Raw genomic sequence first — 25,600 nt, forward strand, 5'->3', positions numbered from 1 at the left:
AGCTATGGAAATTTAGGTCTGAAAGTGGTTTAATATGTTTCTGACACTGATTTTCTTATGCATTGTTTGATATCACTCGTTGACTGACTGGTCTATGGCTAAAAAAATTGTAATTGAGCTCTTCTTCAGGTCTTTCATAATTTAATCAATTGATTTACATCTGTATTTATATTTTCCCCAGATGCCAAACAACAAAGACCTAGTGATTGAACCTGATCTGATGAAGCCGCTCGATAGGATAGCTGGTGCACAGCTCCTAAGGGTAATACTAATTGGGAAATAATCCTACTTACGCTGTATCCATTTAAAAAATTATGTATTGTAATATAAAACAAGTAATTTCATGTGGATAACAATTGCCCTTTAATTCAACTTTTTACTTCAATAAATTATCTCATTCAAGATTGATGGAAAAGAGGAGGTGCTGCCGTGCTGGTCAATGCCTGACTGAATCGGAAGTACACTTAAAAGACTTCTTGTTTATGCATTTAAAGCATAGAATGCAGCTATTTTTGATTTATCAATTTAATCTATACATGTAGGGTATAAGGCTTTAACAATATTACTCGCCAAGCGAAAGTATTAGAGTGAAGGATAACATGGAGTCAATAATATGGGGGGGTCACAAAAATCATGATTTTGCCAAAATGTATTAAACTTTGAAGCAGCAAAGCTTAGCGATTGATTGATATATGCAATAATCAAATGTAAGGGCCCTGGGCCCGTATTCCATAAACGAGATAAGCATGCTTAAGTCAAAAATCTAAGCATTTTGTCTTATTTTTCTGTCTAAGATAAAACTCTTAGCCAAAACGCGTATTTCATAAAGAATTGGCTAAGAATTTTGTCTTAGAATTTGGCTAAGAGGTTTTGCGCAACTAAGACAGATATAGGATGAATGGCTAAGTAACTTTTCTTAAAACTGCAGCTTCTGTATTTCATAAATACAACATGGCTAAGAATTTAGCCCTAACTTTAAGACAGCTGTGAGTTGTCTTAATTGTATTAGTTTCAAGGTAATTCAGCCAACAAAATTTTAGAATTTATACCTATATTGCATTTCGAGCTCCTGCCTCATTTTTTAAACCGATTTTCATGAAATTTTGAACACACATTGGTCTTAAGGTAAGGAGGTGGAAGATGTTTTTCTTTTTCAGAAACTGTGTTGCCATGGTAACAATATATTATGGCCAAAATTTTGCCGTTTAAAATACTTCATTAATTTTCTACCAATTCTCATGAAAGTTGGCTCACACATTGGATTTGAGGAAAAGATGTGCAAGACTCATTTATGCATGTTTCGGAAATTGTGTTGCCATGGTACGGTATATATTGGCAAAAATTATGTATAAATCTTGCTGTTCCAACTACTTCCTCAGTTTTTAACCAATTTTCATTAAATGTGGCACAAACATTAGTCTTGATGTGAAGATGTGCAAAACATATTTTATGCCTATATAAAAAATTGTGTTGCCAAGGTAACAAAAAAATACCAAAAATAAATGAAAATCTTGTGATTGAATTTATCAGTTTTCAACTGGTCTATTCTCCTAAAAACTTGGCATACACATTAGTCTTGAGTTGAAGATGTCTAAGACATATTTTTGCCTGTATCAAAAATCGAGTTGCCATGGTAACGAAATATTATTTAATGAAAATCTTGTAGTTCGAACTCCTTCATCTTTTTCAACCAATGCTCATGAAATTTGATTAGACATATGAGAATCAAAAACTATACCGAGATTGCGACAAGAACTTGACAGATTTACAGTGATGCCAGAAAATGAGATTGAGTCAATGTGGATTTTACTAAGATGTACCGGTAATTTGGAGCCAAAGAGAAGACATTCACATTTGGCTGGAATCAGTGGATTCAACTTAATGCTAGATCCCTAGCCTGCTTCCTTTTTCAGGCCTACTGTTAGATGAATAGATCTAGACTAGCCTACATTTAGGCCCCTAGGCCTACTATTTTTTAGAACTACTAGTAGAACCTATATTTTGATAGAGTCTATAAGTCTCTACTTTAGATCTCGACCTATAATTATCAACACCTAGATTGTTATAGTTCTACTTCTACTAGTACTAGATCTAGATAGGGTCTAGTTTTTAGTCTTATTTTTCGTCTAGATTTAGGCCTATGTTAGAGATTCTAGATCAAACAGTATACTAATCTGACTAGATCAGCCAGTCCTAACTTTAGGGCTACCGGCTAGGCTAGAAATTGAATCTAGAATGAATAGGAGAAATTATAGCCATAATAGGCTAGGCAGCCTAGACCTGAAGTAAATTTTTATATTATAAATCTAGGCCCCAGTCTAGACTGAGCTGTTGGTCTAGATCTAGGAGCCTACTAGGCTTTACTTTAGGTCTATTTTCTAGAAACCTAGATCTAAACAAACTCCCCAAAATTTATAAATCAAGAACTCCTCCAAACAAACATATGGACCTAAAACAGAAGTAGACCTAGATCTACTTAGAATCTACATAGGCCTAGATGTCTAGGTCAGGACTAGGCCTAGATCTAAGTTTAGGCGTAGTTGGCAAGCAATGCATAGCGATAGGCCTAGCAGTAGACAGGAATAACCGTCGTTTCTAGGAATTTATTTAAAAGTTTCTGACATTTACTGTCATATCACATTCGTGAGATTAGGGTCTAGGCCAACGTAATGTTGTTGTTAGACTTAGACTGTCGAGTGTCGTACTCGTAGTAAAGTTTAGCAGAAAAAACCAAAATACAGTCTGAGACAGAAGCTTTTGGTCTAGGCCTAGGCCTAACTCTAAGTCAGATCTATTCTAGTCCTACATGTAAATCTATCCCTGCTGTCCTAAGGCTAAGCCAGGCTAAGTCCTGAATGTTGTTCTAGGCCTAGACCGAAACTAATAAAGGTCTATATGATGTATTAATATAGCTTCAGTCTCGGTTGCTCCACTACGGCATGCCACTACTAGACTAACAAAGTTACGTTTCGCAGCCTTTCATGAAAATAGTAAAAAAAGTAAAAAAAAAAACAATGTTTAATTCTCTCCAAACAGACGGATATTATAGATCTAATTGGGCCTAGGCTAGATCTAGGCCTAATGTTAGACCCAAGACTAGTCTCAAATGTTACAAAAGTTTTCCCTTAGGGGGCCTAGGTCTAGGCCTACTTAAACTGAAGTTAGAGTAAAGATGGCGAGAGGAATATATTCAATTTATATTTTGACAAAACAATACATGAAAAGTAATATATGGGACTGATACACAAAAAACTGTGCAAGTCACTCGGTTTGGGATTGAAATGTTTTGGTAATTAACAAAAATATAGATAAGTTGAATTAAAAATTCTTACCATATATGTGTGATGAATGCTCTTCTCTTACTATAATAGTTGTAATTAGTTTCAATAAAATCCAAATTTTAAAGAAAAAACAACTTTAGTCACACTTTTGCAAGTTTGTTGCAGTGACCTCTGCAGCATTTTATCATCAAGAAGGTCACTGAAGGTCATAGAATTTGAGACTTTGGCTTAGCCATATCGCCTGACTTGAGACAAATGTCTTAAAGTTTATAGAATATCGTTAGGGAAGATTTCTTAGACAAGCAAAATGCTAAGACAAATTGCTAAGACTTAAGCAAAAATCTTATCTCGTTTATGGAATACGGGCCCTGGGTCCCGTAACACAAAGGTTAGCGATTAATCGTACGCTTGATTTTCATGATTGATTGTACATTGTAGTCAATGGAATCAATCGTAGAAAAATGTTTTACGATCATTGCTAAGCTTTGTGTTACAGGCCCCAGATCTCACTTTCATAGACAATTTTTTTTCCTCTCCAGAAACATGGTGTTGAAAAGATTTTCAAACTAGATACAGACACACTAGCTGGAGGAGGATATGGGTAGGTACTACATATTACCTAGTTGTATTAACGTGTTTTGATTCTCTAAATATTTGCATACCAAAGTAGCAATATACATGTATATTAAAATTGAATCCCATACAGCTTCAATTTTGTGTGGCTTGATAAAGGAATATATTCAAATGCTGGTTAGTTGCTCAGAGGCAGAGTGCCATCATGTGCCCCATGAGTGGGAGACCTTGGGTTCCTCTCACAGCCAAAGACTTGAAAATCAGACCTACTGCCGTCTTGTCAGACGCTTGGTGTGTTGAAATTAAGAAGCATGATAATGATAATATGACACATTTTGTTATACAGGGCCTACTGGAAGAATCCGAAGTGGTTACCATGGGTTGTTATCATTCTTTTATTATTTTTTGATTAATCACCCATAAATATTCACTGAGGTGATATTAAAAGCATGAAAATCATAATCCCTTTTTAACTCTGTGATCATGTGATGGCATATTCACTTAGATACATAACCTATGTAATATTTATGTAATATTGACTGGTTTTGATGGAGATACCATTTATATTTCCTGAAGTAGTCTCACATTGCCAGAGTCCTGATGAGGGCAATATAGGTCTACTAAGGGAAATATGCTGTTCTCCAAAATATTAAAGCCAGTCAGCATTATTATTATTAGTATTATTACCTGTAGGCCTACAGCTGTATGATGTGTAATTTTATTCAAGCTATAATTTGTAGCAACTTCTGTCTATTTGCCTGTTGGTATTTCTGGCTTCAGGTTATTCATGGACTCATTGAAGTACAATGTAGTCCTCACTAAGTAATAGTAAAATAATCCAACTGTCATGGTTTCAATGAGTTAATGAATGAATAAATAAATAAATGAATGAATAAATATTTAAATAAATAAGTGAATAAATAAATAAATAAATGGATGAATGGATAGATAAATTAATAAAATAGTGACGTAAAGTGTATATAGCGCAGGTGTGCACCAATTTTGGCATACACCACTTTTGGCGCATACATGTACTTTAACGTGTGCATGACTCAGATTTTGTTTGATGAAATAGGAATACGGATATTATGGACAAATAATTTCCTAGATAGGGGAATAAGGAAAATGACAAATTCCTGGATTAGGGATGTATGAATATTATGGTCCGTAGTCACACATCTGAACCCTGGCTGGCCATTATGATGTATTTTGTATTGAGTGACTAATCAATTATAGACAAAATACGCATTTATATCCTGTGTCCAAAATGCCTCATTCAGGTAGTATTATGCAATATCTCCTCTGTGATATCGGAAGCTAATGTTCATGATAAGAATATATTATTTCTAACATTTGGACAAAAGTATATTTTTGGTGATTGGTAATGGAATCCTATTAAACAGATAGTTTCACTGTAGATTTCTGATGGATTTACATGTAGACTGTTATTTTCTTTAAAGAATTGAAAAGAAGATGAATTACATTTCCTTTGAATTTCTACTTAGAAATTTATATAAAATTCTTTGTGATGTTGAGTTTGATGCGCATATTATACTTCTGATTGCATAATCAATACAGGTAGTGTATTGGCCAGACCAAAAGCATTTATGCCTGATTTTTAATGCGTGGTTAATTTGCATTAATTGATAATGCCTTTTTATGTTTACAGACGCATGTATTTGGTCAGGCCATCTGTCCCAGTCGTGAAGCAGATAGCAAGTAAGTTCAATATCTGTGTACAGAAGGAAATGAGAAGGAAGTTAGTTTTAATTTAATTGAAAAGATGGTACATTGTATCTTTTGTGATGAGTAAATTAGGGACTTACACGGCAAAAAAAAGATTCATGCAAGAAAATCATATTTGCACTTTCTTTTTTAATTATCAGCATGTATTACCATCCAATATTGAAAATATTGGACACAATGAATATTGTGCCCCGCCCACAAGCTAATCATTGGTTAATAAATGATTGTGCACATTAAGCTATTGTTACGTCACAATGAAATAGAATTGCATATTAGTTGCCAGGAGGTGTGGTAAAGGAGTGTCAATTTATTGAATTCAAATGTGCTTGCACTATATGCTAGCGCAACTTTACTTTATTACAGAGATTTCTTTTTTTTATAAATGACAACACTAAGGCGCCATGTTCACGATTTACAGGAATGCCATAAATGATGGTTACTAAAAACATTTTCGGGGGGGGGGGGCTTCATTACTTTATGTTTAGATTTGTGGGGGTATCTAAATAATAATAATAATATAGGATGACCAATTTTCATGGGATGCGTAGAAATATTGTTACTTGCTGAAGAACAATATTGGATTCGTCTTCAACTCATCCAATATTCCTCTTGAGCTCATACAATATTTCTTCGCATCCCACTCAAGGCCATCCAATATTCCCTAGATATTGGTACTTGCTGTTAAAGATGGTATTGGATTATTCAATCATGAGTCCAATATTTTATACAGCTGTACATTATCCTGCACAAGGCAATTCAGTAGACATTTGAGAATAGTATCATGGTATTTCCTTTTATTCTTTATTTGTACCTGACTCATTTCCTTCTTTTTTTATGCCCCCGCAGACGAAGTCCGGAGGGGGCATTAAGCGTTGCCCGTCTATCCGTCCCACTTGATTTCCTCACAATAACTCAAAAAATATTGAATGGATTGAAAAAAAAATTCATGTGTAGGTAGATGACACCAAAATACAGGCTAAATTTGAATTGGGAGTCCGTAGGTCACAGCTCATGTGAGTTGGTTCAAAGGTCTAGATTTGTTCATTATATATATGCATATTGGTTTCTGCACGATATTAAGTTAAATCATATTGAATGAATTTCTGATTGCGTTAAGCAGGGGCGTCAAATTTCTAGTTTTGATCTCTCTCTTCTTCAATTGCTTTGTGAACATTCTAACAGATTTGGCACATTATAAATAATATGTATTATTATTATTGCTCTTATTATTAATATTGATATGTCATTGATTTCTTATCATTGCCAAATACATTTAATAAAAAATACATGTGTAATTGTGTAGTTCTAAAAGTCTTAATGTCATTATTTTTTATTTTGAAAAAATATACTTCCTTCCCCTTTACAGGTCAGATTCGGAGTGACAAAATAAACGACAGGCAAAGGAAATATTCAATTATTTTTGTTCCAAGAAGGGTAAACATTACAATAAAAGGTTTTTTTCTTCTTGCATTGTTTAATATTCTTTTCTTGTTGAAATATTGATATACTGTACTGTATTTTAAGTTTAATTTATTTAATCTATGCATTAAGACTATTTCTTTTGTTACTCTCTGATATTTGTTAACAGTTCTTGATTTGGCTGCCACAGCTGAGATTATAAATCCAGCTAAATGTTTATTTTTTTTCTATTTCAAGCTTGACAAATTTCAAATGATATATATATAGGATATACACTTTTAATGTGCTTGATGTCAGGATAGGGCTAAGATGACTTTGCATGATGCGACAAATATTCATCCATGTCAAAGTAATTCTTTGAATCAGGGGGGGTGTCTTTCACATAAATTAAGTTTGAATTAAAATTGCATTTAAATTTACGGATCATGCATACAGGACACACACTACTGTGCACTGAGTAGTCAGCAAAGGGGTTACGATTGACTTGTTGTTTCTTCGAGCTTTTGCCTACAGGTTTCTGCAGGCTTCTTCAGACTAGATCTGACTTGCAGTAGTTGCCAATAATTCTTTTGGACTGTCACACTGCCAATACCCATCTATGGAAAGTTAGTGCTGGTCTGAAAAAACTTTCAGAAAGCAGTAGGCAAAAGCTAACAACAAATCGATTGTGAAAAGATCAAAATCTCTGTTTGTGTTGATACCTCTTCAAAGTTAATAAGTTTCTTTTAAGTCAAGCAGATTTCTGATTTGACTTAGGCTTGTATTATATTTCTTATTTTCCTCCAGCTTCATGTTTGTGATCTGATTTTGGAAGAAGAAGGTGTCTTTGCAGGTAAAACCCTAATTTGATAATTTAGAAAAGAATATGAAAGAGACAAATCAAGGATTGGGTGGGGGGATGGGGCTGTTTACGAGGTTGGCAGGGTAGATAAACAGATAGGATCAAGTATTAAGATTTGTCTTGTAGAGCGAAAAATGTTTTGATCATATTTTCCTTGACTGATATGACTTATTTGCTTGAAAATCTGCTAAATTTAGGTTATGATAATGACATTAATTGAATAAATACATGGAAGGGCCTTACTCTTTTATCCTTAGCCTTTCATGCTGTATTTCACCATTGACTACTATTGTATTGTGTATGTCAGTATTTTAGTATGTGTCATTTTAGAAACGAATTAAACAAACAAACAAACGTACAGTGTATCTAAGAAGTAATTTAAATGCTCATTAAATCAGATTCCAAATAATATTTTAAGACATATCTTACAAGTTTGTATTAGTATTAGTGTTTGACAGAGTTTTGCTACTTCTGTCATTAGATTTTATCAGTCATGCCTCCACACAATAGCATCGTTACTGTTTACCAAACGTAGGAAAATTAAGATTCTGCATCTGCTCTTTTGATGGAGTGAAATTGAATGCTCATTCAGTAAGATATTTACATTCAAATTTTGGTGATGTCTTTTTTATTTTGTACCTCTTATCCCAACATAAGAAAATCATATTTTCATATCTTATCATTTTAAGATGTGACGATGGAAGAGTTTCATCTAGATCTCTTTCCTCTGGACTATGACATCCTATCGCTAGAGCTACCAAACTTCTTCAGATTATTCTTCCTCGTAAGTAAACACATTGATGTTAAAATAAGAATGTCTAAACAGGTTAGTTGGATGGGGCAAATATTGTTTTTATTTACAATTATCCTTCCTTGTATGTTACCCCATTGATGTAAAGATAAGTTTGTTCATTTTTGGTGGGATGAGGTAGGTGTTGTTTTTATTTATGTCTTTGTCACTAATATGTGTATTTCATAACTTTTCTGAAGCCTAGCATTGAAGGACACACATCTTCCATTATGTTACTCCCACTTACTGGTATTGTAAATGATATGATGTAATATGTAAAAATCATTGCTATTGTTTACAGGATGGCGACCAAACGTGGATCCATTCGGTATCTACATCCTTAGCGAGCATACAAGCCTTATATGGAACCATACCCCACATCTACTACACAGGAAGATGTTCTAAGGTAAGATGTTGTGGTTTATTATCAATTGGTCTAATGCCAATTCGTCCAATTACCAACTCGTTTACTATCATTTGGTCTACCATGAATTGTCCACTATCCACATGGTCTAGTTGCCATTTCGTCCACTCACCATTTTGTCTAATAACCAATCGTACCAATATCCATTTAGTCCATATACCATTTGGTCCAAGTGATAATTGGAAGATATGAAAGAAAATTAAATGGATATTATACCAAATGATTATGAGACAAAATGGACATAGACAAGCCTGCGATTAGACGAAGTGATGATTGAACCAAATGGTTATTGGACCAAATGTTTGTTAGACGAAATGTTGATGGACGGAATGGCATTAGACTAAATTAGATTCTGTGATCAGTTGGCAATAGACTAATTGGCAATTTACTAATGTTTCCTATCTATCTATCTATCTATCTACATGTATCTTTCTTTCTATCTATCTATCTATCTAATAATAATGATAATATAGGATATTTATATTGTGCACATTTCCACCTTGTTAGGTGCTCAAGGCGCTCCTATATTTATCTATCTATCTACCTACCTACCTACCTACCCATCCATCCATCCATCTATCTATCTACATGTATCTATCTATACATCCATCTATCAATCTCTAGTGGGGGCATCATGGTCTTTTGGTTATGACTTGGGACTTGGGTTTGATTCGAGCCGTGGAGTGTTCTCCTTCAGCAGGAAATTTACCCACAGTTTGCTGCACTCAACCCAGGTGAGGTGAATGAGTATGCAGTATGAAGAAATTCCTACATTGGAGCACCTGATCAAGGTAACTGTGCTAACATTATGTTAAGCAGTGCCTGCTGGGAGTAGTTTTCGGAACTGACTCGGCTACCTGGGTAAAATATGACGTTATTTTTATCATTATAACTATTATTATCTTTTCTATCTTTTACAATTGAAATTGATGCTATCACCATCATCCATGCAATCCCACTGTTTTCATGCTGGATTTGCATCTGATGATGTCTGTGTGAAGTTTGGCCGATGATAATCATATTACCCTCTTTTGGCAGGGGGTATAAAGACAGATGCCATGATAACAATGTGATTAGTCACATCTTTATATTTACAGGATTGTAAACTGTGGGTGCTTCGCAAAGATTTAAATGTGACTAAATGCACAATCTCATTGATTGATACACAGTAGTGTGTGTATTCTTAGTGATTTTGATCAATGTGGTGATGTACTGCATGCAAAGTCTGGGAAGTTTAGTGCCAATCTGTAATAGTCACACTTAACTCTTTGTGAAACACCCTTGCATCTTATAAAGTTCATATATACCGGTAGGTGTGGTTTAAGGCTTGGGCATCAGAGCTGTATAATTGAGTCTACGTGATTATTGTTGCCCAAGTCTAGGAGTCGATCCCCATTCTGACAAGGCTTATTACCTGAGTCAGAGGGATCTAAAATTCTTCCAAAGAACTCAAATGAAAGCCCCTGTAAAAATAATATTGACCATCTCTTCCTTATTCCATGGAACTATTACTACGTCATCCATCGTCTAAATTTCTCGTTTACTTCATGTAGATGGTTTGGGATATGATGAACACTTTACAATCCCTCCAAGGAACTCCAATGAAAGCTCCTGTGAAGAATGAGATTGGCCATCTCTTCTTGATCGACAGGGAATGTGATATGGTCACCCCCATGTGTACGCAGACCACCTACGAGGGCCTCGTGGATGAGACCTTTGACATCAGCAGCGGTGAGTCTGTGGTGAATAGGAATCAAACCTGTAAAATGAGTAAAGATAAATGATTGCAGTTGCTGTAAGCATTGATTAACAAGAAAATCTTTAGAACCAACATTAATTGTTACTATATTATTATCTTAGATCTAGTACAGTTATGTAAACTGAACTTCGGAAAATTATGAAATCGAATTTGGAGAAAAATGATCAAATTCAAGATCTTCTACACAGATAAGCACATGTTTCAGAATTACCAACTCTCATGTCAGATCGCAAAGCCTGGCGTAGCATTGTTGATTCATTCTCAGATGCGTCTGATTTGTAGTGTAGTAGTACATGTGCGACAGCGTGTTATTACTTCTTACCACAACTAGCCTAAGCTTTAAGCCTTTTGGGGTGAGGGTTACATCTTAAATTCCTTGATAATATTGACCTCAGATCCCTGTTTTGTTAACATTATCCTGTTCCATGTTACCAAGTCAAAATAATCACTGTATGAGTCTGAAAAAAATCCACATAAAGATAACCAATTTAACAAAGAACCTATAATGTACATCCTGAAAGACTGTCTTCTCCCAATATAATTTGATGTACCATTTTCATATATTGTTTATTTACCCTTGTGTAATCTGTGGCCCATTTCATTTCATAAAAGTTGTTATAACCGTTTAAAGCTACTAAAATCCATTAATTTGATTGGCTGACAGTGTACTTTATGAAATGGGACCAAGGAGGTATTCTTTGTTGTGGTGTAAAATAAATGAATCCAGGGCCCCGTCTTACAAAGAGTTGCAATTGATGCGATCAATTACAACTATGGACGGCCAGCAACATCAACATGTATTATGCATGTTCAAAATGTTTTCTAACTATGATGTATATTTATGCATTCATTGCTTACTGAAAAATTCAGTGTGCTCGTCTTTAATTACAAAGGACATCGTGTATATTTCCTGTAGAAAAAATTATGACACTGATGGATTTCGATATAGTTACATGTACGATTGATTGGAACAATCGTAACTCTTTGTAAGTCGGGGCCCAGATGTCACTGTTATAATTCTACACAAGTGGCAAAATACATGTACCTTTTTGAATAATCGACATGAACTTAGTATCATTTCTCAAATTGATTTAATTGCACATAGTAGGTCATTATCTTTCTTTTTCTCTCTGTGATTGTTACCAAAAACAAATTTATCTTTAATGAAAATTAGAATATTCTTATCATCGCATCAAATACAAATTATAAACTACTCGTCTTTTTTATTGATAGGTTATTGTGAATTCGGTCCTGAAGTGACGGGTGGGAAGCCTCTCAGATTGCTTCTCACTGTTGAGGATCAGGTAAGTCTGTTTATGGCACAGTTTGTCCCAGTTCAGGCATATTCAGACCGACTATATCACCGGACTACCCGTAAATTGAGAAAAAACATTTCAGTTCTCAGAATATTCAGAGTATTCAAATTAACTCTTTGTTGGGGTAGACTTGCCCTTAAGCAATAAGAAAACAAGGTAATTTGACCTTGAAACTTGACGTTCTAGCAAGTATGTTCATGCCTTAGTTTGGTGCTCCCAAGTCCCACTCCTTTCAAATTATGTTTCGATAACAGAATTTATAGTAGAAATTGAGGTTCATGGCTTATATCTTGTTCTAAACCTGATACTATTTGAACACACCATGTAAGTCTTTACTCCAGTTTAATCTTGTTATAATAATACATTTTCAATCACACTTTAAAGCTGCTTATATCCTTCTATTTGATTGGCTGAAGGTGAAATTTTAATAGAAATTGTGCATTTGGTACTAGAACAAGTCTTTAAAAAATGGGGCCTAGATGTTATTTTGAGTTATACAGTTTCTCTGCTCTTATCCGGTATTTTTAGAAATACAGGAAACTGTCACACCTTGTATATTTTTATTGATATAAATAGATGTATATGATAGGTATGATAGGTATACAGTGGAGCATTTCATGAAACAAACAGTGAGTGATCTTCTCTGCTGATTGTTATAAGCTACTGCAAGTCCTTGCATCTGATTGGTTTGAGAGAGAATTAGCTAGTGAAACTCACTTTATGGAACTCTCCATGAAGTGCTCCCCTGGACAGTCGTATCTCACAAGTGGGATTTTCATTGAATTTTATGCTTTCTGCTTATTCCCAATCACCAGCTCTTTGAAGACATCCGCAACCGCCATATATCAGATGTCTTCACTTACCTGAGTTCTACAACAAAGACAGTACAGACGGGGTATAATGTGAGTTTATCTGGAGGCAAATGATTATGATGATGATGCTGATGATAATAAAGATGATGATGATGGTGATGATGCTAATGGTGATGATTCTGATGCTGATGATAATAAGGATGAAGAAGAAGAAGATGATGATGATGATGGTGATGATGATGAGGATGGTGATGATGATGATGGTGGTGGTAATGGTGATGATGGTAATAATGGTGATTATGATAATAATGATTATGATGCCAGCAGGGAATGATTATGACAATGAAAATGATGTGATAATAATAATATGGATTAAGATGATAATGATCTTTACTTCAATGACTGTTTTACATTCTTTCCTTTCTGGAGCCAAAGACTACATTCATTCATTTATTAGTAGTAGTAGAAGTAGTAGTAGTAGTAGTAGTAGTAGTAGTAGTAGTAGTAGTAGTAGTAGTAGTAGTAGTAGTAGTATCACTATCATCACCATAATTATTATTATGTTGAAATAGAATTCTACTCACAGATTATCATGCTAAAGTAACTGAGTGATTAGCATTTTCAACCAGAATCATTTGGCATCTAACTTTTATTTATATAATTATATACAAACACCTGGGAATTCATTTTGTTGCAGTCTGTGTTATTTTTTGTAATCATTACCACAACCGGAATTATGGGCTTGTAAATTGCAAGAATATAGATTTACATGCACATTGAATGTATCAATGTTTGAAAACTTAAGGTCAATTCATATTCTGTGGTAAGAAACGAGTAATATACATGTATCGTCTTTCAGCACGTAAAGGACAATATAACACTATTCCTTGTGAGAAATGATACCAGTTTAAATTGCCCTTCCTTTAGCCATAATTGGCAATTTGACCTTCATATTCAAATTTGTGCAAATTATGGTGATTTTAATCATTTTGAAGATGTCACCAAAATGGTTTTCAATACCTTATCAGAAAATTCAAAATATCTGCAATATTACCCTTTTAACTTCTGTGTCATGATATAGTGATATGTCTCTTATTCTTCTTCTTACCAAAATGTTTTATTTATTTTTTTTACTTTGCAGAAAGGGAGACAGTTAAGTTCAGTGAGTGACATGAAGACATTTGTACAGTCTGAATTGAAGGATCTGAAGCAGAAATATAAATCACTCACAATCCGTAAGAGAATTTTAAACAAATAAATATATTTGTTTGATACAATCTCACTTTATTTCTCAAGTATAAAAGTATTTCATTATTTCATTAACCACTAAAAAGGTTCAATTTATTGAATTTATATTACATTATTGCATATGAAATCAAAAATATAAACTTTTGAAATTCAAAACTGTACATTCATAGACCGTACATATTTAACTGATAATATTTTTGTCATGATATTACCAGCAGCTATCCCTTATGATTTTTTCTTTCATTTCTTGAGACCTTTGAAAGGTGTAATGCACTATACAAGGATTGTTCTTTACTATTATTATTTTTTTTACAATTGTTATTATAACTCTCTTATATTTCCTTGATTGATTTCTTCAAATCTTCAATAATAATCTCTATTTTACAAATACTTTTATACTTATACGTTTGTAAGGATGATCATCCCATTTGATAATATTCATTTCATCTTACAGATATTGGAGCATGTGAGGTGATCATGAATCAGAAAAATACTCAGCTGGATTTTGATGAGCATCTTCAAACTGAACATGGTGAGTTAATTATTCTGTTGAACTTTGGCTGCACCAACCCCTGCCCCCTAAAAAAACACTTGAAAGGCAGAAATTGAAAAAAAAAGAAAGTCCCCTACCCCCGGAAAGTCATTATTTTCTGCATTCAGAGTTACTCAAACAGGAATATGGATTCTTTTTATATCATAATCTTGCATTCAAAGGGAAATAACACAAAGGTAAGTAGTTGATTTGTACACTCGATTACTCTTAATGATCAATGCAATCAGTTATGATAATCAGACTTACATGTACGACCAAGTGCTAAGCTTTGTGTTAATGATATAAAGTGGTAATTTATTGTTAATGATACCAAGTAATATGATCAATATTAGAATTGAAAAGTAATCTTTATTTCTGCATCTTGTTTGATAATTGCATTCTTGTATATTCCTACAGCGTTGCTTGATGGAACAAATATGAAAGACAACTACACATTCGTTGAGGAACAAATTGACAAGCAGGTATTTATTGTAACGCTTACCTTGAAGTTGATACTTTTGAGGGTTTACCAGATTTTTGGCATGCTTGAGATTATTGGGAGATATTTTAACAAAATTTGTTTGGTACCACAAAATCTAAGAATGGTGCAAACTAAAGACATGCTTAAAATTGGTCAAATTCCCCTTATTATGTGCATGAATGGATAGAACACAATAATCAATCGAATTCATGTATTATTTTATGTTACTTTTTTCTGTATTGTTTTGGAGAAATTTTGAATAAAGACTTGATTTGACGAGAAAAAAAAGGGAAACACCGGCTAAAATGAAAGAGCAGCATAACAAATTAGTGAGTTCTGATTGTCTATCAAAGATAATGGCAAACAACGATGTATAGTAGTGCCAGTTGCTTGTAGCTGAAAACCACTAAAATGATACAAGATGGAACAGGGAATAATTTCTTTAAGCATATTTGGTCATTCTGGGAATAGATGGCACTGTCATTCTGTACAGTTCTGTATAAAAAGGTGCTACCTAAAAGAAATGCGTAGCAGAGTGGAACAGTGATAAAAAAATGCATAGCAAATTGCGATACCAGGAAAAATATTCCATGCAGTATCTTTCTGTTGGCATGAATTTTGAGCATGTCTTTATACAGCTCCATTTGAAGATAGGATAATGCCAGTAGCATAACGAAAAATGCTAATTTCTCAATTTTTTTTTTTTGCCTTCAATGTCAGGGTCAGGATCAGGGTTGTGCACTTCAAATGAAACTCAAAATGACACTGCATTGCATTGCAATTGTTCATTGTTTCTTATGCCAATCATTGTCATTGTTATAACTTGTAATATATTCCTTCCATGCCCCCAGGAGGAGCCATTATTGAAATAAAATTATTGTCATGCTTCAGCTCCAGGATGTACGACACAAAATGAACAATGCGGATTAAAACTAACACCCTTCTACCTGCCAACATGAACCTATCTTGACCTACATGTACTACTGCTCTTCTGCCAGCCAGAAGACCATTGAGTAGTGTAGAGAAAAGAATCTCATGTAGGGTCATGTTTTTTTTTCATTGGACACTGAATAAGACATACATTCTAAACTGTTTATATTTGCAGAAGATGTTAAAACAAACGTTTCCTTCTTTTATATTTTTGTATTATAGCTGGACTATTTTATTTAATCCATGTGTCTCAAATTAACAAACAAAAAAATTGATTGCAACTCAGAAAAGTCTTTATTTTGAAAATATGGCAACCTCATATTGTGTGAGCATAGCTTCCCAATTTCTGTTAAAGAATGTTGCCACTTTGAGTTGTAATGAAGCTTTTTCTTAGCTTTCCTAAAATTTCTGCATTTTGTGATGCAAGGTTTTAAAAGCCCAGCGTTGATACTCTATTCATTTCTGCATAGTTTTGATATTTTCCCCTTCATTTTCTTATTGTCTTTAACTTTGAATATCCAACTGTTCTCTTGTATGCCTTTTCAGAGTGATATTTTCAAGGTTGGTGTGTTTTTAAATTTAAGCATGTTAATAGCAGTTTTATCTGTTTCAAGCTGTGTGTTTGAGTCTAGTACATGTATAATGCATGAAACTGGTCAAATTTCTTGTTTTGAATCGTATGTTGTGGAAACGCAGTGTACATGCTCTAGTGGGAAACTTGGCAGAATGCTGCAGCATGCATACATTTAGATGCATCTTGAATATAAAGTTAGGTTTTTTCCCCACATCAAAGTTATTTCATTGAATTTTGGCACCTTCAACTTTAGTCATGTTCAAGTAAAACTTTATTTGTTATTATTTTTTTTTTTTTTTTTGGGGGGGAGGGACGGGGAATATCTAATGATAATGATAATAATGTGGATATTTGTAAGATTTGTAATGCACATCTTTCATGAAAAGATGTTCATAGTTCCCTCTCTAGAGTACAGATAGATATTATATTCCAAAATTTTCAGCTCATTGCATGGTTGAGAAAAAAATAAACCTACATGTTCATTTTCTTTACCAAAGTGAATTTTATGCAACGATGCAAAATTTATTAAAGTCACTTGTGTATATCATGTCCCTCCGCATCAGTACTGTTTTAGGGTAAACACATTCATACTTATCTAGTAATGATATGGAAATTTTTGAAGGATTAAAGTGCTTTCATTAAAATGTATAATACAGTATAAGATGCATGTCCTCTGCAACAAAAGATTGATTGTTATTGATACTGCTGCTGTGTTATTTTCTGTTTTGTTTGGTTTTGTCTTAAAAATGGTTTTGAATGTTATGGCTATCCTAATATTTTTTCTAAATTGTATTTTCTTTGAAAATGTTGTATGTCAAATGGTATCTACATTAAAATGGCATGTATTGAAATCGGGGGGGGGGGGGGATCTAAAAGATCTTTATCAAGGATTTTAACTTAAAATGGTCGGTAAAAAATCCCATTGCAATCAATCAAATAGCCTTGCTATACCATTCCTAACATAAACCAGCACTTAAATGAGGAAGGGGATTCCAACCCAAATAAAAATTTGTTTTAAGAGGAAAAAGAAAAATCAGATAAGTAGATAGGTGACAGTTTGAACTATATGGGACAAACGATAAGAAAGTTATGAATTTTCAAAAGTTGTAAATATTGGTAATTACTACATGTATACCCAAGAGAGCTCAAATTGGCCGCATATGTGATGTCATAGTGATGCAGGACTACTCTTCCATTTACTCCAATACAGAAAAATGGCTAATATATAATTATTCAAAAGTTTTACTTCAAATTCTATTTTTCTTTTATGAGGACATAAAACAATATACTACCTGGGCTATATTTAGATTACTGCCCCAGGGGAATGAGTACTTAACAGAAGTACATATCCTGTGGGAAAGTTGTCCTTGCCACTTGTCATTATTTTCTTACCCAGTTGCCATTTGAAATCTACATAATCTAAGGGATCTCAATTTTAAAGCAGCCATAACTTTCTCACTGTTTGTCGGATTTCTTTCAAACTTTCACCATTTTTCTCCTTTCCAACACAACATTTTATGACCAGGGCTGGATCCCATTTTAAGCATTTTTCAAGAGATGGAATTTTAGTGTTTGAAATTACCCCTCTACCACATATTTTGTTATTTATTTTTACAAATTCTTTGAGGGGGATGGGTGGGGGTGATGCCTTATTTATTTTGGAATTAAATTCAATTTTTGGCCACACTTAAATCTTTGTTAAACACAATCCACAAAAGAGGAAGTTGATAAGAACTGTGAAAATAATAAAGAGAAAATAAGTTTTATGCAAGGTAAACCCAGTGGAAGAAAATCATAAACAATAGTGAAAATATATAATATAGTAATAATTTGCAATTAATATATTTTTCTCTCTATAGATGTCTATAACAAGAACCCTCAGACTGATGTGTTTACTGTCACTAACACAGAATGGTGAGTTTGATTGGAAATCTTTTAACTGGTGTGATAGTCATTGATATTTCAGATACAGAGATTAATGAAGCAATGTGTATTAATTGAAATATCATTATTGCAGTAGAAGTGTAGATCAGCTGAGAAGTCTTGGCAGTGAGGGATAGATGAGCTTAGGAGAGATGAGGAGTCTCAATGTTCCAGGCAGATTGACTGTACATCATTAGGAGACCAAGCCCAAGTCATCACTAAAGTGTGACTTAAATTTCTTAAATTTCACTTACTTGTAGTATGTAACGCATCACCTCATTGGTCAGATCATGCACACGGGACACACTCTACCACGTGTCCATCAATCAGATTGTACATGTTAATTTACATTGTGCATGTTGGCATTTAAAGATTGTTTGTTTTATTTCCATATATAAAATAACAAATACAAAGTACATATACATACAATATGAGATGATGAGGTCAATGTTATTGATACAATAATAAAAAGGTAAGGAATAAAGTTAATTATACGGCTGGTAATCCATATTCAGCTGCAATTATGTATTGCTGCTGGTCTTCCATGGAGCCAGTTTACTTGCAAAATAGCTAAGATTACCATAATGTAAAGGAGTTCACCATCAGACATAAAAGTGAAATCATTATAAACAAAGTAAAAACATATAACCTACACCTACTCCCCCCCCCCCTTCCCCCGTAACAAATCAGTGATTTAATTTCATTTAGCATTTACAGTTACATAAACTGAACTTTGTGAAATCTTGAAATCTACGCTAAAAATGTTCACACTGAAGATCACCAACACAGATAAGTGCATGTGGGACAGTGTATTATTATTGCTTTGAATGTTGGCCCGACGCTTGACCCGAATCCAGTGCTTATTTGTTAATTTCTCAGCAATTACACAATTTCTTCCAGAATCCTTTGGCACATATTTTTTATTTATACAAACAGACACTTTTGTGGTCATTTCATTGGATTCTGTACAAACTCATTTTGAAATCGTTACCACAACTGGCATTTATCTTTAAGCACATCACACTTAAGTCTTTGTGAAACACCCCATGGTTTAAAACTTTGTTAAATCACTTCACCTTACCTCACTAAAGATACATCTCACACTTATATTCCTCTTTCTTCCCTCTCAATTTTAATCTCAACACTCCGCCATCCTAACAGTTCTTTTCAGGACTAACCACATGTTGAATCCTAAACCTCCTCCATGTTGTCTGTACCATCATGCAAACATTTGTGTTGGCTCAGTTGGTAGAGCGTCCGTCTCACAACCGGGAGGTCGGGAGTTCAAACCCCGGCCGCGTCAGACCAAAAGACGTTAAAAGATGGGAGTTGCTGCTACCCTGTTTGGCGTTCAACAATTAAAGGGATAGAGCCTCGTCGATCTGGCGCTGCACGGTGGCTGCCGGGCCCACGATCAATTGGGCAAAGCAAATTTTCGGAGTAATTCATTTCATGTGTATTTCGAACAATAAATTATGGATTTTCATTTGTAGAATTATCCATTGCATTGAACAATGATTTAATGAGAAAGACTTCAAAACCTTGATTAATCATTACCACAAGAGAAACCTTTCATATCTTGTGTGAATATTACATATACTTTGCAAATATACCAGGCTTTGAAAAATAGAAATATTGTCATTCCAAAAGAGGATGAGTAACTCCCAACAATGCTTTCAAAAGAATTACACGGTATATGTATTTTTTATCCCTTCTTTGAGTTTGAACAATAAATATTGGTAATCTTTTCCGAAGTGGTCTCTCACCCTCACTCTAGACTACATTTAAATATGTTCTGGCACTGTTTTCAGTAGAACCTGATGAGTGTCTGCACCACTACATCATAAGGGTTGCCCACTAGAGACAACCCGCTGTTTGGTGAGCCCCAAACACGGTGAGAGCTCCAAATATTTTCTCTTTTTTTTTTTTCTGGAGCAGAACTGATCATGAAATATTGAGCATGCCCCAGAAAACATATTGAAAATTCTCATTTACTGTGTGAGCTCCATCTGGCAGATCAGTTATTTGAAATTCTTAATAGACGGGATATGATACTAATTGTTCGGATTTTCTTTTCCCTTTAGGTTTACCCAGCAAAGAATACCAGACATTACTGAGGCACTTCCTTCAGAGTCACGGCTATGAGCACCTCCTAACCTTTGCCAATCTGAAGAAACTGGGTCTGTTTGTTGAGCAGCAGCCAGTAGAGATCAACATGGGAAAGATGACTGTCTCTGGGGTCACCACCAAGATCAGTGGTGTAGCGGACAAGGCCATGAAGAGGGCGGGCTTCAGGCAGCTTTCAAGGAAACTCAACTTGGTAGGTTAAAGACGCTGTGAGAAGAAGGAAATTTTGCACAACCTTGATTGGAAACAATTAATTGTAAAGCATCTAGGACTTGGTGCAACTATATTTTCCAATTACCTTAAGGGGAGTCCACCCCAACAAAAAGTTGATTTGAATATAAAGAGACATAAATAAAAATAAAACACGTAATGCTGAAAATTTCATCAAAATCTTATGTGGAGTAAAAAATTGTTATATTTTGAAATTCTGCTTACTTTCCAGATAAGAGGTCTATATACAACAAAAAAATATGAAAATGAGAGAGTCAATGATGTCACTTACCAATATTTCTTCATCTATTCATTCCATTTGCAGTTTTGATGGACTTTACTTACCCTGTAAGAAAAGCTATTCTAGTTTTATTGTGATTGGTTTGTATAAGAATCAGCATAAGTTTTCTAACTGATCATGCATTGGAAGAATCATTCCTTTACATGTGCGTTTGCTTGGAAAATAATGTGTGTGCTATTATTCTCCCACCCTAAATTTATTTTTTTTATAACTGAACTTCTAAAATTCATTATATTGCTTTGATAAATTCCTTAGGTTTTTAGGAGAAAATGGCAACAATGTTTTAAGTCACTTTAAAGAAAATTAAAGGGATTTTTTTGTAAGCCTTGGCTAAGGACTCATACCTTGAAAAGATGAAGCGCATGGTAAAATAGAGCATTCCATGGGGAATCTTTTCTGTTCTTTTTTAACAGACAAATATGCCATAAGTTATAACAGTGGTCAGAAAAAATCATGTAACGATCTCTCTTTAAAACATCAGTACTTTCAAGTCATGAAGTCATTGCCCGACCAAGTCATGTTATCAGAAAATTGTTATTTATTGTCATAAATTAACATGTATGTACATAAATCAATTAATCTTACCAGTTCGAGATTTAGCCCCCAAAAGGGCACTTTGCCCACTCTTGTATGAACTCTCCCCCTGAAGTGATAACCTTTATTTTAATTGATAGAAAGTTAGCCCTATTTAAATGTAGAAAAATAAAGACAATAAACAAAAACATTGCCCCCTTATTTAAAGTAGAATTTTTATTTCACCCTTTGACTATGATACCTGAATATTAGTTATGGAAAATTCAAATCATAAGGAACAGTGTCCTTCAATGTGGAGGGGGGGGGGGGGTTACAGAAATCCTATTCCATTCTCTGGTGAGTACTTTTTTGTCGGAAACCATTTGTAAAAGAAAGAAAGAAAGAAAGAAAGAAAAAAAAACATTTAGAGATTTGTATGCCCCTGCCCTGTTTTATGAAATCCTAGATTCACGCTTGATCCTGACTCTTGCTCCTAAAATAGTATCTTAAATAATCTTGAGCTAAATTGGAAAGATGACTCTTTACTATTTAACAATCTATATCCGTTTTGGATGCCTCATTTCTTCAGATTCCCAAGGCTTCTGAAGTGAACCTTAAGGACCCAAATGACATGTCTTACGTATTCAGCGGTGCCTATACCCCCATCACATGCCGATTGGTTGAACAGGTAAGAAACTTTAAAAGGGAAGTAACCTGGGGGGTGTTTCATTAAATTTGTCAGCACTGACAATTTCGGTGAAATCCTTGGTTTTGATTGGCTCAGAGAAAGATGACTTGTCAGTGCTGACACCTTTCATGAAACAGTCCACAGACCAACCCCATGTAAACCATTAATTTAGCCTATAATATTATAGGTACAGAAAAATACTTCTTTTTCTATTTGGTACTACGTAATTATTGAGGTAGGCATGCATTATGAAGTGAATTGGTGTGTTATTCAAATGGGCTTTTATTACAATACTACACTGCCTAGATTATTATATTGCGGGTTAGGAACCTGGCTAGATTTGAGTAGTTGAGGACTTGAGGTGGTGCTATATACATGTATATTGTACAAAGCTGGCGGTTTGTATTGGCTTTAAAGAATGAAATGTTGTTTTTTGCACTTCCATTGCTCATCTTCTCTTGTTTGGGCCAACAGCCCCTCCCTTTCCCCTCCTCCCCCTCCCTCTTCCCCTATCAATAATATAATTAATATAATAACATCAATAATATTTTTTTTACAATTTCAAGAGGATTTCTTGCTTGTTATAGAAGTTAAAACAAATGTATTTCTGAACCCAAAATTACTGACCTTAAATCATCTCTCCATTCTTCCCAGAACCTTTCTTCCTTGTTTCTGAATCATTTTTAAAATATTTTTTCACCTTAAATAGGTACACTATATGTTTCTGCTTTTTGCCTTCATATACAGCTAGCCTCCTATGCAAGTACATTTCTCATTCAAAGAAATCTTTACATAGTAACAAGAAACCTACATTTATTGATTCATTTCCACATTCTTAAACATGAGACATTTTGGTTTTATTTACTCATCTTTCTTTGTCAGGTAACATAAGATGGGGGAGCAAACATCATTAAATATTATCAGATTACACTGTTGCGGGGGAACAATGGAATTGTCTATTTGCTCTGCTCTTAGATTTAATGATTCATTGCCTCATAGTCTAGATTATAGCTGATAAACTAGCACATGCTTGTAAATAATCCTAAGCTTACAAATAATATATACATATGGATTCCATTTAGATGTGATTTGTGAGTGTCCACCATGAATTGACCACAGTTGTGTATGTTAGATCTAAGGATGAAAAACATGAAATCGTGGTGAAATATAATTTTTTTATTTGATATTTTTCTGAACAGGTTTAATCTAATCATACAAATATATTTTTTGAATTACATTTTAGCTAAACATGCTTTGGTAAAACAATTTGGCAGGAATATTTCTACATAACCTCCAAATTTTCACCAAACTTTGCAATTTTTTTGCACATTTATTTTAGAATCTATAATATGCAGATAAGAATATAGGTTTTAGTGCTATTTTTTTTCTATGGACGGTTAAAGTTTTTGCCAAATTGACAAGTCAGTAAAATGGTGAAATCAAGAAATTAAGGTTTCCATTAGACCTCATCATGAGATCACAGCCATGTGTTAAAATCCTCATTCCATCTTTATGTTTGATATACATAATTTGTATCATTATTTGTTCAGAAAGACATTTATCGATCTTTGGACTGTCTGCCCTCTTTTTTAAGTTTTATCTAAATCAAATCTGAATACTGTTATTGCTTACCTAAGGTACTTTCAAGAGGGAGTTGGGCCAGTCTTGATGATGTGACCAAGTTATTACCAGGACCATCATATGCTACACACAAATCGACATCTGTTAAAGGTACTGTATCTCAGTCCTCATTACAAATTACAAGGTGTCCCATAAAATTGGACACCACAACTCTTGGGTATTTTCTCAAGCATAGAGATATCATTCACTTTTGTCACAAATTTGTTCAGAAATGATGGGCGATACTTGAAGGAAACAATAAATCAAACACCTTACAGATTTATCACAAATATGTTTAGGGGTCAGGGTTAACTCATTGTATCTACATTTTGATTTCTTTTGATTAGGGTCCTTTTTAAATGCCTCTGCCAACTATAAATTTTAGGACATTATGTTTTAGGTTGTTCATCCGTGCATTTGTCCGTCAATGCATCTCATCTTTGTTTTCACAATAAATAAATAAATAGCCATTTAATGGCTCAACCTGAAACTTGGTCCTAGTATGTATATAGAAGTGGTAATGCTTTATTAGTTTTGATGTATTAAGGTCAAAGGTCACAGATGTCATTACATACCCTGAAGTATATTTATAGTACTTATAATAAGTAAAGAGCTGTTTTGACGATTCAACTCCAAATTTGGCGAGTAGAAGCAAAGGAAAGTGATATTTTTCTGAATATATTTTAGGTCATGAGGTGAAAGGTCATTGAATACATAGAAATTTCTTGTATTCATGATAACTAGTGAGTCATCTAAGTGATTATCTTCAATCTTGGCTCATATATTGCAGGACGTTGATCTAAATTAATAGGGGGTCAAAGTTGATGGTGGCAGAGCTGCCAAGTAGTACGGATTTTCAGTATTTAGTACTGAAAAATAAGAAGAATACTGATGGTTTCATGAAAAATACTGATTTCTTAAGTTTCAGTTTTATGTGTTGTTCTATGATATTTCGTTGAAAATACTGATTTCCTCACCAAAATACTGATTTTCTGCTTTATAAATACTGAAATGTTCTTGTTCAGGTTGACAGCTCAGTGGTGGTCATTATTGGAGAATTTTAGTTGTGTGTGATATATTTTGTGTTTGGCAATGGTTGATGCATAAATTTTGACTGCATGCAGTCAAGTATCCATCCAGCTTTTACTGTGTGATAGAGCAAGCTGTCCTATATGATTGATGTCTCTTGCCCGATTGTAAATTTTCTTAATAAAACTGTTTTCTTTTCAGCAGCAAAGAATAAAAATATATTTAATATTTGTCAGGTCATACAGGAAGCAGTTCCATCAGTGGCCCTCCCTCAGAGAGGGTTGTAATGGTGTACTTCATAGGAGGCTGTACCTTTGCAGAAATCAATGCCCTGAGGCTTCTTGGAAAAATGAAGAGTGAGTTTTGTATGTGCTGTGAAAGTTCCATTGAGGACAATTCCATGAAAAATACATCTTGGCCCCGCCTTACAAATAGTTACTATTGATCCGGTCAACCTCAGATG

At 34.1% G+C, this 25,600-nt stretch overlaps 1 protein-coding gene across 2 annotated transcripts in view; it reads left to right on the forward strand.

Annotated features, from left to right (window-relative positions):
* The window catches only part of LOC121415862 (vacuolar protein sorting-associated protein 33B-like), a 33,570-nt gene that overhangs the window by 5,003 nt on the left and 2,967 nt on the right, over positions 1-25,600 (forward strand). Inside the window, exons 2-20 of one of the 2 annotated variants that reach the window (XM_041609237.1) lie at positions 182-262; positions 3,821-3,882; positions 5,524-5,573; positions 6,967-7,034; positions 7,806-7,851; positions 8,550-8,644; positions 8,952-9,056; positions 10,628-10,805; positions 12,067-12,137; positions 12,965-13,051; positions 14,103-14,196; positions 14,664-14,741; positions 15,159-15,223; positions 16,699-16,713; positions 18,586-18,640; positions 20,734-20,969; positions 22,390-22,488; positions 24,126-24,219; positions 25,374-25,493. In XM_041609237.1, the coding sequence (XP_041465171.1) occupies positions 182-262; positions 3,821-3,882; positions 5,524-5,573; positions 6,967-7,034; positions 7,806-7,851; positions 8,550-8,644; positions 8,952-9,056; positions 10,628-10,805; positions 12,067-12,137; positions 12,965-13,051; positions 14,103-14,196; positions 14,664-14,741; positions 15,159-15,223; positions 16,699-16,713; positions 18,586-18,640; positions 20,734-20,969; positions 22,390-22,488; positions 24,126-24,219; positions 25,374-25,493 (1,699 nt within the window). The remainder of the gene's footprint in view (positions 1-181; positions 263-3,820; positions 3,883-5,523; positions 5,574-6,966; positions 7,035-7,805; positions 7,852-8,549; positions 8,645-8,951; positions 9,057-10,627; positions 10,806-12,066; positions 12,138-12,964; positions 13,052-14,102; positions 14,197-14,663; positions 14,742-15,158; positions 15,224-16,698; positions 16,714-18,585; positions 18,641-20,733; positions 20,970-22,389; positions 22,489-24,125; positions 24,220-25,373; positions 25,494-25,600) is intronic. The other variant, XM_041609238.1, reaches the window with a different exon arrangement.

Source organism: Lytechinus variegatus, chromosome 5 (assembly GCF_018143015.1).
Source record: "Lytechinus variegatus isolate NC3 chromosome 5, Lvar_3.0, whole genome shotgun sequence".
NCBI lineage: Eukaryota > Metazoa > Echinodermata > Echinoidea > Temnopleuroida > Toxopneustidae > Lytechinus > Lytechinus variegatus.